Here is a 14,342-nt window from a genome sequence, read left to right as displayed (position 1 = left end):
CATTTTGCAACTATTAGTGCTCCTGTTTGTGGATGAGACTTCAGTCCAGCAGAGGCACTCCTGATGGAAGGGGAGAACCAACAGTGTGGTGTAGTGGTTAAGAGTGGTGGACTCGTAATCTGGTGAACCGGGTTCGATTCCCTCCTCCTCCACATGCAGCTGCTGGGTGACCTTGGGCTAGTCACACTTCTCGGAAGTCTCCCAGCCTCACTCACCTCACAGAATGTTTGTTGTGGGGGAGGAAGGGAAAGGAGAATGATAGCCGCTTTGAGACTCCTTCGGGTAGTGATAAAGCGAGATATCAAATCCAAACTCCTCTTCTTCATCTGCAGCTCCCAGTGCCTCCATTTGTAGAATTGCTAAGCTTTGAGGTTGTGGTCTACTTTCCCCTACCCATATATTTGGGGGGCAGGTTTCTATTAATCATGCACCACTGGCATAACTAAAGCACTCGTTTCATTAGCCTTCCTCTCCTTCCTCTAGGAGCTCACCTGGCAGAGGGTACCGCATTCCAGCCAGTGCCTTAATCAACCTTTCTTATGGTAATCGGTCTGAAACAGGAAATCAGAAGCTAACTGCCATAGTTAAACCTCAGCCAGCTGTGAGTCCCTACAACTCATATTCACCCGAATCATTTTCTGTATCTACACAAAAAGCACATCAAGGAGGTCTCAACCATTCTCCTCGCTCCCTCTTTGTTCCAACTCGAGTAAGTCCACATTTAGTTCCTACAATTATGTCCCAGAAAATAAAGTCATTGTTAACAGTAGATGTCCATGGATGCTAACTAAACATTTTTTCTATAGCAGAGTTTATACAGGCTTTAATGATTACTGTAATCATGGTTAGCTAGCTTAGACTCATCCAGGTTTGCATAAGAAAACACCTGGAAATCTCTTAATCCTCATGATACACTTTGAGGGTAGAGAAAGGAAGTGTGTTTGATAAGGAATGCGTTTCTATTTGGGATAGATTCTGTCAATATAAGGAGGCTAAGTAGGTAAGGAAATTTCCCAAAACAAATTAATGAGGGTTTAAGTTGTACAGGTATTCTTCTTTAACCACATTCACTGGAGATAATCTATTTCCCTTCCCCTCGGGTGGGTGGAAGGGAGAAATCATAGCAATAACGAGTATTTCAAAGCAGAAGAAACAAGTTGAATAGCTATTCCGTAAAATTTTCTTAATCTTTCATCTAGCAAGTGAATGGAAGACAGCATAGCAATCTCAAGGTTGAAACCCAAGGCAATTCCAATTCCCTCCAGAAAGGAGCATATTTAAGCAGCAATCAGAAATACAAAGTAAGTAGCATTATTTTCTTAGTACATGCTAGTAGATGTAGACTGAGTTTGGGAAGGAAGTAGTTTGGGCAGGTGGGTGTAAGCAAATATTAAAAGTGGGAAAAATTCATCCCACACAGAATCAGTAGAAAGAACATAGCTCCTTAAAACTGGAAACCCTTCTACTTTTTCAACAAAGGAGCCAAATTCTTTCCTGGAAGCTGGGGCTCTCCTAAGAAGTAAGTAGCAGCAGGAAGAAAGGGTTCAGGGAAAATGGGAGAAGGAAATGCTGTGGAATTATAAAGAGGGCAAGGTGGGTGTGTATGGATAGTAGGGGGGGGTGGCAGTAGCAAAAGAGAATGGATACTACATGGGGGATTGAGAGGGTTTTGTATGAAGTGGGGAGTATCTTGTGAGACTGGGACATGGGTCAGGCTGCTATCCGAATAAACCTTTTTAAAAAATTATTTTAAACCTCTTTGCAAGCATGAGCGCAATCTGAGCTTTAGACCACCTGACATTTGCCCTGCAACCGTTAGCTACACGTGTATACTCCTCTTTTGTGACTTTCCCCTTCTTCCATTTCTTATACATGCCCTTTCCAAATCTCAGCTCATCTGTGAGTACCTTATAGAGCCACACCCGTTATGCAGCCAGCTTCTTTAGATGCCTTCCGCTTTTTATTTCTTGTCTACATTTGGGCCTTCAACATTTCACCTTGAAGAAACTCCCATCCGCCCCTCTTTAAAAAGTAGAGATAAAATTGAGGAAGGCCCCGTAGGGTAGGGTATAGGTATAGGTGCAAGAAAATATGTGGCAGTGTGACACTGTGAGGCAAAGTTCCATGATACTATAAGAACTGCATTGGTAAGCAGGCCTGAATGGGGTAACTGTGCCCCTGAAGGACCAGGTGCGCAGCCTGGGAGTCATTTTGGACTCACAGCTGTCCATGGAGGCACAGGTCAAATCTGTGTCCAGGGCAGCTGTTTACCAGCTCCATCTGGTACGTAGGCTGAGACCCTATCTGCCTGCGGACTGTCTCGCCAGAGTGGTGCATGCTCTGGTTATCTCCCGCTTGGACTACTGCAATGCACTCTACGTGGGGCTACCTTTGAAGGTGACTCGGAAACTACAACTAATCCAGAATGCGGCAGCTAGACTGGTGACTGGGAGCGGCCGCCGAGACCATATAACACCGGTCTTGAAAGACCTACATTGGCTCCCAGTATGTTTCCGAGCACAATTCAAAGTGTTGGTGCTGACCTTTAAAGCCCTAAATGGCCTCGGTCCAGTATACCTGAAGGAGCGTCTCCACCCCCATCATTCTACCCGGACGCTGAGGTCCAGCGCCGAGGGCCTTCTGGCGGTTCCCTCATTGCGAGAAGCAAAGCTACAGGGAACCAGGCAGAGGGCCTTCTCGGGAGTGGCGCCCACCCTGTGGAACGCCCTTCCAGCAGATGTCAAAGCGATAAACAACTACCTGACATTCAGAAGACATCTTAAGGCAGCCCTGTTCAGGGAAGTTTTTAACGTGTGATTTTACTGTATTTTTGGTTTTTATGGAAGCCGCCCAGAGTGGCTGGGAAGGCCCAGCCAGATGGGCGGGATATAAATAATAAATTATTATTATTATTATTATTATTATTATTATTATTATTATTATTATATGCTGATGCAGTAGGTGGCTCCCCCTTTTACCTCTCCACAATGCCGGGAGACCAGAATATGTTTTTCCCATTTCACTACTGCTTTGACTTTATGGGTCTAGGGTAAGTGACTTCACTTACCACCTCTCTTCCTCATTTTGCTTCTTAAACTGTTAAGCTACTAAATCTACACAGCCATAGCTCTCTTGGGTGTAAGGATTTTATTAAAGCAGATCTTGCATAAATGGGTTGGTTTTATTTTTTCTTCCCACCAGGCTCAAGATAAGCAAGATGATGAATTTTGCAGCATATGGCAATCATTGCAGAGCTCTGGAAAGTCTCAGTCTGCCCAACATGATAGGCATGAGAAGGTTAGTTTCTGTAGTGGAGTGGATGTGATGTGTATAAGACTTTCTGAACAGGATTTTGCTACTGAACAATGTCATTTTTCTAGGGTGGAATTTTACCTCAATATATAAAGCTAAATACGGGTGGCCAGTTCTGCAAACCAGGCTTCAATGAGAGTAGCTTCAAAGGCCAGCAAAGAAAACAGGAATCTTTCAGGAAGTGTAAGTACTTTTCTTTGAATTTTGTATATTCCTTCATCAAGTTAGGGATTCAATTTTGGAAAGCATTTAGTTTATTCTAGTCCTGTGGAAAGTGATGCTTATGACAGACGGAGTGTTGCCATTATAACCCCAACCCTTGGTATTTTCTCTGAAGAAATGCATGTCATTACCTTCCCCTCTCACCAAAAAAGGATGAAAGTGGATTTAAGGTTGCTAATACATGGAGATCCATTGAAATCAATAACCTTGAGCTTGATTATTATGAGTATGACATAGTTTGCTGTCACACTTTGAATTCTTGTTTGTTTTGTGAGGTGTTATTTTTTAACTTAATCTGATTGGTGTTCTTGTGGCAAGAAGTTTGGCACCCATCTCTATTTGAAACAGTTCCTGAGAGGGGCAGCATTAGCTAGCCCTAGCGCAATACCATTTTTTAACTTGGAATTTACTATTTGCAACTGCAGAAACCACCATTTGAACGACTGAAGTCTGTTTTTCTATGGCTGATGTCACTTAAAGTGCTTTTTCTAGTGGCCATAGCATCAGCAAGAAGGATTTCAGAGCTGGGAGCTTTGTCCGTTGGAAAACATCATTGTGTGCTTAACAAAGACAGAATTGTACTGCAGACTGTTTTTCACTACCAGCAGGAGCTGGTGTTACTTACTTTCTGTCTTTTCCCATGTCATCCTAAAGAACATGCATAGCACTCTCTGGATGTCCACAGGGCAGATTAGATAGATCAGTTGATCAACATGGCAAAGCCATTTGGATAAACACGTTTATTATTGCCTCTCATCCAACACACTTAGCGAGAAAGGTTTCAACATCCACCGTAGCTAGGTGGATTAAAACTTGTATATCTTTGGCATATAATTCTCTTCATTTGATTCACTTAGTGAGAGCATCTGCAGCATTTTCTACAAGTGGTTTGTAGGGCAGGGACTTGGGCTACTTTGAATACATTTACAAGACACTATAAAATATACATTTATGCTTCCGCAGAAGCAGCTTTTCAGAGGCGTCAACAGGTCCTTTAGCTGCAGAACAGGAGTGTGGAACATTTGGCCCTCCAGATATTGCTTGAACTAAAACTTCCATCAGCCCTAGCAAGCATGGGCAATGGCCAGGGATGATGGCAGTTGTAGTTCAGCAACATCTGGAGGTCCAAAGCTTCTCCACAGCTGCTACAAAAAATCCCACTTGGGTGAGTCTTAGTGCCATTAGGTAAAGGTCCATGGGATTCACCTTAAAGGGTGTTTCTCAGGGAGTACTGGGAGGCCAAGGCCCACCCAAAGCTGCATGGCATAATTAAGAGGTGGGTTAAGAGCAGTGTCTAGAGAGTGGTCATGCCTTTCTGTTTGTTGACATTTTGGTTGTTAAATATGTGTTGTTTTTAATTGTTGGATGTTTAACTTACAAGCTTATCTAGATGGTGAACTGTTTTTCTAAGGGAGGGGTCACTCAGAAATTCTGTTGGAATCATGACATTTTCCTGCTTCAAGTAACATAAGGAACTCATTGACTCATCTGGTGGTGTCCTAGTGGCCCTTGAGAAACACCTTTCATCTAGTCCAGTATACCCATTTCTTTCATCCTGTTCAGGAGTTACATTGTGCTGTTTGAGTTCTCTGTTGCAGCCGTCCACCCAGATTTTATCCCTTTTGTTACAGCTTCTGAACAGAGATAGTAAAAAGAAAGTGGGGGGAAATATACTAGATTGACGAGGAGGACTCACCCTGGCTGTGCTTCTGTACCTCTTTACCTGGGAGTAAGCTCCATCAAACTAAGTGGGACTTCCTTCTTAGTAGACACATGTAGGATTGCACACACACTCGTTTTATATATAAACAGTTTTTGAAAAAACACGTGTTACTTGTTTAGCTAATATTATAAACTTTTGTATTTGTAGCTAAAGACGACTCTAAAGGTCCAAGAACTGACAGTCAAACACATAAAGGATCAAATAAACCGGTAATTTTCTGATGCTGTTTTATGGTGAATTGTTCAAAGGAAACAAAGGGCAGAAATAGCAACGGTTTGTGCGCAGATGCTTGGGTATGCCTAACATATATTTTTGGACATGGATTAAATTGGCAGCTGCCCCTCTGCATTCCTGCCACAGGGTGTAACTATATGTTTGATATATCTGCTTGAGGGAGATGGCCCTTGTATGATCGCATAGGTCTTGACTAGTAAAATTGAGAGATTTCCAAAATTACTTGTACAGCTAATCACTGGTTAGGTAGGTGGCCATAGCTTTTAGCACGAGTGATGTAAGAAAGTATACCTGCAGGAATAAGAGTTTGTTAAAAAACATTTCCGCCTTGTTAATTTGCTTTTACATTTGACCTGGTCTGTCTCAGAATTTTGCAGGTGCTAATAAGTATAGTGTGAAGCTATTGAAGAGGAATGAAGCCCCCAATGAGCCAGTAGAACCAAAGCCTGCGGTTGACAGTCCCAGTATAACTGAAAAGGTAGGAAAATGGCAATCTAAATATTTGCATATACCTGAGTACATTCTGAAGAAGAAACAACATGACAAGTAGATTTTATTAGATATTAATTTTAATGCACCAGAATTGTCAAATGCTTTATTTTCTTCACGGTCTTTTTCCATATGGGATTGCACCTGTGAAGAGTACTAGCCAGACCTTTTAGCAAGCTCTAAGCCATGAGATGATATTGGCCTCCCTCTCCCTCTCAAGCATAGGCCAGAGGATCACTAGATTATCCATGTCAGATCCCTGCCTCTCTGCTCAGTGGCCTGCTGCACATAATATGTTTCTCAAAATTGTCAGAAGAAATGGATAAAATAGGGACTTAAAATTCTCTCTGTATAAATTATATCTCATGTATGTGTTGTGAATTATCGTTTGTGGCCATCTAGCTAAATCATAGTGGTATTATATATACAGAACAACCAAAAAGACTGACAGCTGAGCCACTTCGTAGCGAGTTCCTGAAGAATTATGAATCCTTTTTACTTGTTTGCTTTGTTTGAAATACATTTAACATGGCCCACATGTGCTCCTGAGCTTTAGAGCCTTTGTCCTTTGCTGCAGTATTGAAGAGAACTCTAAGCACACAGTGGAGACACGGGCAAAAATTTTCCAGACTTTGCAGTGAATGGGGGAGACCTTTTAAGTAATATGTACCTTAAAGGTAAAGGGACCCTGAGACGTTCTCAAAGTAAAGGAAGGATTGAACTCTGAATAATAAAAATACACACTGAGGCTTGAACCAGCAAGAGTCTGGGAAGGGTGCGTATAATCGTGTCTCTCTGTCTCCCCTCCAGCCCCTCGGCCCAGGTCGTTTTATTCACAAAAGAACTTTTTACAGAGTGTTCATAAGAACCAATCAGATTTCTTCTGAGCATTTCAACAGACCCTACGTGAGGACAAAGTTAAACTACCAAAACTAATTAAGCACGGGGTAAACAAAGACACCCTGGAGGTGATAAACAAGCAATATACATGATAAGAAGGATGGCCAGGAGCACAGCTATCATTATCACCTTTATGTGAGATCTGTTTCCTGGCCCTAAGATTAACATCCTAAGATTAACATATCAGAAAGGCTACTTCAAAGAAGCTGCCCACTGTCTTTGATGACCCAGGACGCCTGCCTGGCTGTGTAAGTGACTTGTGAAGCAAGAGAAATGGGCAGTAGAGGAAATGGCCAGAGATGCAGGGGGTTGTGAGATTTGATCAGAAATTATTGTCAAGATATCAAACCCAGTCAACACAATGCATTCATCATGGACACAAGGGCTTGATGCATATTTTATAATTCCTCATAGTAAACCCACCTGACCCCACACTCTGGATATTTGCACTCCTATAGGACCCCTGGCCATTAGGTCCAGTCGTGACCAACTCTGGGGTTGCAGCGCTCATCTCGCTTTCTTGGCCAAGGGAGCCGGCATACAGCTTCCAAGTCATGTGGCCAGCATGACTAAGCCGCTTCTGGCAAACCAGAGCAGCGCACGGAAACACCGTTTATCTTCCCGCTGGAGCGGTACCTGTTTATCTACTTGCACTTCGTGCTTTTGAACTGCTAGGTTGGCAGGAGCAGGGACCGAGCAACAGGAGCTCACCCCGTCGACCTTCTGATTGGCAAGCCCTAGGCTCTGTGGTTTAACCCTCAGTGCCACCCGTGTCCCAATATGTACCCTAAGTTCCCTCTAAATGAATAAGTTTTCATATTGATTTCAGTGGAATTTGCACAGAGAAAATTCCTTTCTCTGAGTTTTGCTCTTCTAATTCTTTCACATATGTATATATCTATATATTCCTTAGAACGGATCTGAACTTGAAGACATTTTGGCGTCTTTGAAAATTTTCAAAGAAAAAGAGGTGCCACGGTCATATCCCAAGGAACCAACTAAGGAAGAACACTTGTCTCCACAGTCTTTTGCTATGGTTTGTATGCTGCTGTTGGAATTGACTTCATTGGTTTAACTTTGGATGCATTTAGTGTACAGAGTTCTATGATAAAATTCTCAATTTATACAATATATAAATGCTGTTTGCTTTTTTTTTTTTTTTAAAGAAAGGAACACAGATGCTCAAAGAAATTTTGAAGATAGATGGTTCTGACACAGCAGAAGCAAAGTCAGTGGCGAATGAAGTGTCTGCTCCAACTTGTAGGCAGGATTCTTGTGCGCCTGCCTCACAACATACCAATGCCAAAAAGATGGGTATGTATAAAAGCTTTGCCCTATAATTGAATAAATGGTTTATGCTATGCAGATTTAAAATAAATGTTTATTGATTATATAATACCTTTTGAACATCTAACATTCAATCAAATTAAACAAAGTATTCTGGTTCATTTATTCAAACATGGTGCAGATTACATGTATTTATTCTTCATTGATAGCTGCTTTCATGAACAAATCCCCTGGCACAGCGGGACCTCAGAACACTCAGAGCATGGAGGTTGGAGGCCACCCACTTCTTGGACCACCAAACTCATTATCCACTCCGGTATCTGAGCTTTCTCATATTTGTTCCCTTCTTGGAATGCTGCAGCCCGATTTCTCATTTCTTAGAACACCACAGGTAACTTAGTTTCAAATAGCAGATCTGTGTAATATGCAAAAAAACTCACAAAAACCCTCACCCATAATCTCTTTTATTTCCAGTTCAAGTCTTAAATGTGTTTGCACAAATATAGCCAAATTGTTCCACCCACATGCAAGGAGGAGGCATCACCAGACAGAGATTTGCAATTGACAAAATACCTTTATGAACTACCCTAAAAATAAAGGGGAAAGCAAAACAGGCTAATGAGCACTTGACAGCTATTGACTGCTGAGCAACATGGGAGTTGGGGCAAACTATAAACCAGGCGGTGGGGTGGAATGGAAAAGGAGATTAAAAGAATGGACACATAGGTATAAAAAGAGTAGAGAGAATCATTTCATTGTCTGAGTAGGTAATTTCTGGGTTCATTTGTCAGTGTCCCCAGGGACAGGGTTGAGAGCTGCTCCCCATTTTTCACCATTTAGACAAGGGTAGCCAGCATGGGGCCCACCAGATGCTACTAGACTCCCCAGCCAGCATGGCCAATGGTCAGGGATGATGGATGTTGTAGACTGGTGACATTAGACAGAAGGATACTTGGCTAATCTTCAATAGGAAACTCTGTTAGAAGGCAAATAAATTGCCCACCCTTTGTATAAATCTGTCCATTTAGCAGTCTGTTTGCAGTATGCTATGTAGAAAATAAAGTTACTTTGTCTTCTTTTCTTCCATAGACGATGACAGTTTGTCAAGTAAAGCTATCCAATGGCTTATTAGTACACGGACCTCAATGTCACTCTGAAAATGAAGCTAAGGAGAAAGCAGCACTTTTTGCTTTGCAGCAATTGGTGAGACCAGCAGTCAAAATGCTTTATAAAACCTTAAAATGCTCATCTCCATTTATTAGCTAGTCATGCTTCCTGTATCACAAACTTTAAGTACCCTTTTTCATACAGAGCTCTCTCGGGATGAACTTTCCTCTGCCACCACCGCCTGTATTTCCAAATTATCAACCCATGGGAGCTCTTGTGCCTCCTGGATCCATTCCTCCAGTCTTCACGCAGCACACTGGTATGTTTAATCAATTTTAACTTCCTGTGTGTGTAAATGCATGTTTTTCATACGGTATAGTTGGAAGCAAATTAACCTTTTATAGAAGTTGCATAGTAGCAAACTCCTAGTCCTTATCAGCAACAGTGCTTTCTTTAATAATTGTATATAATTTGATTATTCTACATAGATTAATTTTATAAACAACGCCCTAAGTTTTTATAAACAAAGTCCTAAAGTTTTTAGGACTTAAAAAAAAAATCTAATGTTCTTTGTGAGACAAGTTGCATTATTTTTTCTCACAGTGAGAGGGGAAAGTATTGAATGCACTGATCTCGTGTCTCATAAATTTGTCTTTTGGGTTCCATAAAGAATGCACCTTTTTCTCCAATTCAGTTACTATGAAATATATGAGCTAAATTTAGCAGCTAAATTTCCTTTCTGAATTCCGTTCAGAAGTGGAGGGAGGGAGGCTTTGAAAGAATAGCTACCCATTTTTCTAAGTTAATACTGGAATCTAAAATGAGCTTATTGTTTTCACAGCTAATTTGTTTCCTTCACCACCTCATGCGTTTGGCCCAGTGCCATGGGGAGCACCAGTTCCAGTCCATGGGAAACCTTACTTTCCTGGTTCCTATCCTGGGAATATGCCTTTTGCAGGCACTGTACCAGCTGGTGCACACAATCAGTTTATACCCTTGCAGGTAAGATCTGACAGCAGCTACACACACACACACACACACACACACAGAGAGAGAGAGAGAGAGAGAGAGAGTGCCAGTGTGGTGTAGTGGTTAAGAGCGATAGACTCGTTATCTGGGGAACCGGGTTCGTGTCTCCGCTCCTCCACATGCAGCTGCTGGGTGACCTTGGGCAAGTCACACTTCTCTGAAGTCTCTCAGCCCCACTCACCTCACAGACTGTTTGTTGTGGGGGAGGAAGGGAAAGGAGAATGTTAGCCGCTTTGAGACTCCTTCGGGTAGTGATAAAGCGGGATATCAAATCCAAACTCCTCCTCTTCTTCTTCTTCTTCTTCTTCTTCTACATATGCTTCTCACATGTTAGAAAACTAAACCTCTTTTTTTTTTAAGGTAACTAAGAAAAGAGTTGCCAGCAAGACTAATGTTGAGCCAAAGGAGTTCCCAGGTTCTCTTCAAAATGTGCAGTCAAAGAATGAACCGTCAAGCATCGACACTACAAAAATGAACCCACAGGATGCTTCTTCAGAACATTTAAGGTCTCATCAAGCTGCTCCATCTTTCCAAGAGAAAATGGCACCTTCAGGCTCGGTTGCATCTCGTAAGAAATCAATACCAAATGTGTCTACCAAGCGAAAGCCCAGAAAATTGGCTGTCAATTTTGGTGCACCCAAATCTTCAGAATAAGTATGGGTCATGGATTACTTTACATTTCCTTAGTGTTATAAAACCAATAAATATTATTTGAAAAATGTAAGCATAATAATTTGAAAGGTGATTTGGACTGTAAATATTTTCTGTCAGTCACAATGAAAACAATTATGTTCACTGAAGAGCTTGATTTAATGTGATGTAAAACACAAGAAACTCTTGAGTTAAAGTAACAACCCTGTCCATCATGCCTCAGTCTGAAAAATGGGGTTTGTGTACTGTCCCAAAAGAGGAGCAATAATACTGACTTGGCCGTCTTAATTGAAAATAGCTTTGTTTAAACCAACATATAAAAGTCCTCAACGAATGCAAAACATAATTCTTGATGTCTTGTTTTTAATGATATAATAACTTCTAAAAGCAATTTATTTATATGTAACTGGTATACTTTATTTTTAGATTTTTCAGGTTTTTTGATCTGATACAGTGTGCATAGATTTTAACTATTGTGGCATTGCCAGTTGACTTTATGTAAGGTTCATTTCCAGGAGTTACGCCAAAGCAGCTTAATAACTTGGACTATTGTAATAAACTATCTTTAACTAAATAAATGCCACCACGAATGAGCCACTGACAGAGGAAGCCAGAGCAAACAAATGCTTCAGGGATTTGCAGCAGGAGTAGACAAAATGTTGTGCTTTCCAGATGTTGCTAGACTCCAGCTTCTATTAGCCCCAGCCAGCATGGCCAATGGTGAGAGAAGATGGGAACTGCAGTATAACAACATCTGAAGAACACCATGTTGGTTTCCCCCTTTTTACAGAATAAGAAGTACCTCATCACTGTAGCAAGTTGTAGTTTTGGGAGTGACTCCTGTATGCTTCTCTACTAATGTGCAGCCTCCACAACAGATCTGGCTCTGCTTTTTAAAAGCACTTTCATTGTTCTGAAATAGTATATACTCCTTGGATCTGGTATCACCAAAGCATGATTCCTTAAATAGTACAGTTTCAGAAATAATGGCGAATCTTCCCAAATATTCCAAATTAGTATATGTGTAAGCTAGAAGACAACCTAGTCTAATTCGTATTCAGACTCAAACATTGTCTTCATTCTGCTGTGCTGTTTTAGTTCTACTGTGCTGTCATCCTATGATCCACTTGTTCGTCAGCACAAATTCATGTTTCATAATCTGAGATATGTAAAATACTAGCCTGAAGGATACTGTTTATCACTTATTTCTTAAATGCCACAATTTCTTAAAAGAGAAACTAGCTAAGCTGTTGTGGGTCACACATTACTCCCCCACCCCCTGCCTCAAATAACATAGATTAACCTCTATATAGGAAAATAATGTTGCAACAGTACCCTGGGTGCAATCTTAGCTCCACTTCTATGTATCATGGAGCTATTTAAATCTAAAATATCACTGTATCCAAGGCACAAAACCCCCCAACTTGGTAACACTCTTCAAACTATATAGTATGGAATTATTATTTTTTGTCATGCAGATTAATTTTCATGTTCTAGTAGTACTGTGCAGCAGTGGGGAACCTTTTGGCTCCACAGGCCAAATCCTAGTCCAGGAGGCAAAACTTGACAGGTGTCAGTCATCTGACATCAGGAGATTGGATGTTCAGCGCACCACACAGAGCTTGCAAAGAGCCTTGTATAATGCTTTAAAGTGCCTGTGGCTTCAACTTCACGCCCATCAGCTGTTTTCTGTAGGTATTGGGGAACTTACTCATGCAGCTGATAAGAAGGCTTCAGCTCTTATCATCTATCAACTAATGACACCAGCGAGTTCTACAGAACTCAGCTGCAACAGATGATCCACCAGGCTTTGACTTTACTACTGATGGTTGGTAGAAGTGAAGCCGGATTTTCCTTGCTTGCTTTAAGGCTTCTGGTTGTACATTGGAGCCACAGGTTCCTCCCCGCTGGGGTTGCATTCCTTTGTTTTAGGGCATCATCGCTTTGCGGCATGTGAAGTCCTGTTAAAGTGAAAAGTGCTTTTCTCACTGCTTTCCATTTAAGAGTTGAGAATACATGCTTAATGTGACTTAAAGCACTTAAACTCGGGACAGTCCGGCCATATTTCCCTTGACAAGGTCTGTCATACTGTTCTCACTGGTATAGTTTAAATTATTTTCTCAGATCATATTGCCTGGTAACTTGACTTCATACTCTAGAGAATGAATAAGGTGGACTCCCATGGAAGTGAGAACTGATTTCTTTTACTATCGAGTCTCTTAAACAACATAAAATTTTCATTTGTTTACATCTTTGGGGTATATATATATATGGTTACCTGACCCTTAATCCAGGCACCGGAATTGCTTCTAACATGCTAAATTCTGTAAGATTTTTTATGGACCCTGCTGCCAGCATAATAGAAATAGACACCCTGAAGATTTATGTGTATCTTAGAACCAGCAAAATTCTCTGTTTGTTGTTACCTACTGAACAGGGCTTCTTTGTTTTCCATTCTAATAAAAATGCCCATCCAATTTTCATCAGCCTGGTTCCCATCTATACTTGTCATTGTACCTGTTTCACTGTTTTCTATTCTCTCTGTTAATCTGCAGGATTAGTATCAGTTTCTTTATATCCACTGCCCAGTTTTTAGATACATAATCTCTAAAACATAAATAATTGGCTTATAGAATTTTTGCTTGTTTTTTAAAAATAGTTATATGGCTTATTTCTCTCAAATGTATTTTGTAAATGCTGGAAATTTTCATTAAGATCTTGTACAGAGCAGTATTTTATTAAGATCTGAAAGGGAAGACTTTTTGTGCACATTTTTATAGTTTCTTTTTTAAAAAGAACTTTTGTCTATCTGCCAAAGTGAAATGTTTAAAACTGGCATGATTAATATGGAGTGTATTTTTGTGTATAGTGTTGTGCATTTCAGAATTCTAGCATGTAGCTGTGCAAAAGTATTTTTAAATATAAATGTACAATATACCCTGAAGGAATAAATCATATGGATTAAATACTCTGGAGAACTTTAATACAATAATTTTATAAAAGACTTGGCCTTGTCTGCTTGGAATAAAAATGTAAACTAAATTTTTGAGTTTTGGTATGTTTATTTCTCATTGGAAGAATTATGTCAGACATGGCTTAAACTGCATGCTCTATTTGGTTTTGGGGGTTTGTGGTAATTTGTTCTTAAAATAAGCCATGAAACTTAAGTTTGCATAGTCATGATGCAATCTTGGATTAAGGTTAAGATTGGCCATTTGTTTTGTAGAGAGTGGCAGGAGAGGTACAATTCAGTTCATTCACACTAAAACTGCTTCCTTGTAGGAGAAATGTAAGAGAGTGGGGATAATATGCCTTGAATTACCACTCAAAATGTGACCAATGTTAGGGCAAACAAATGGACGTGGTCTGAGTATGCAGGGCTTGTATG

At 40.7% G+C, this 14,342-nt stretch overlaps 1 protein-coding gene across 1 annotated transcript in view; it reads left to right on the top strand.

The window, feature by feature from the left end:
* Nucleotides 1–13,996, top strand: part of XRN1 (5'-3' exoribonuclease 1) — a 53,945-nt gene extending 39,949 nt beyond the window's left edge. The window contains exons 31-43 of the mRNA XM_079977539.1: nt 484–709; nt 1,200–1,301; nt 3,202–3,297; nt 3,381–3,495; nt 5,405–5,466; nt 5,859–5,969; nt 7,794–7,916; nt 8,047–8,194; nt 8,377–8,558; nt 9,257–9,370; nt 9,479–9,593; nt 10,116–10,276; nt 10,664–13,996. Coding sequence (XP_079833665.1) covers nt 484–709; nt 1,200–1,301; nt 3,202–3,297; nt 3,381–3,495; nt 5,405–5,466; nt 5,859–5,969; nt 7,794–7,916; nt 8,047–8,194; nt 8,377–8,558; nt 9,257–9,370; nt 9,479–9,593; nt 10,116–10,276; nt 10,664–10,957 — 1,849 coding nt within the window. The 3' untranslated portion in view covers nt 10,958–13,996. The remainder of the gene's footprint in view (nt 1–483; nt 710–1,199; nt 1,302–3,201; nt 3,298–3,380; nt 3,496–5,404; nt 5,467–5,858; nt 5,970–7,793; nt 7,917–8,046; nt 8,195–8,376; nt 8,559–9,256; nt 9,371–9,478; nt 9,594–10,115; nt 10,277–10,663) is intronic.
* The last annotated feature ends 346 nt before the right edge of the window (nt 13,997–14,342 follow it).

The sequence above is a fragment of the Podarcis cretensis genome (genome assembly GCF_951804945.1).
Source record: "Podarcis cretensis genome assembly, chromosome: 5".
NCBI classification, from domain to species: Eukaryota; Metazoa; Chordata; class Lepidosauria; order Squamata; family Lacertidae; genus Podarcis; species Podarcis cretensis.
The sequence above is the reverse complement of the archived record's forward strand: the minus strand, read 5'-3'. Positions and strand labels throughout refer to the sequence as shown.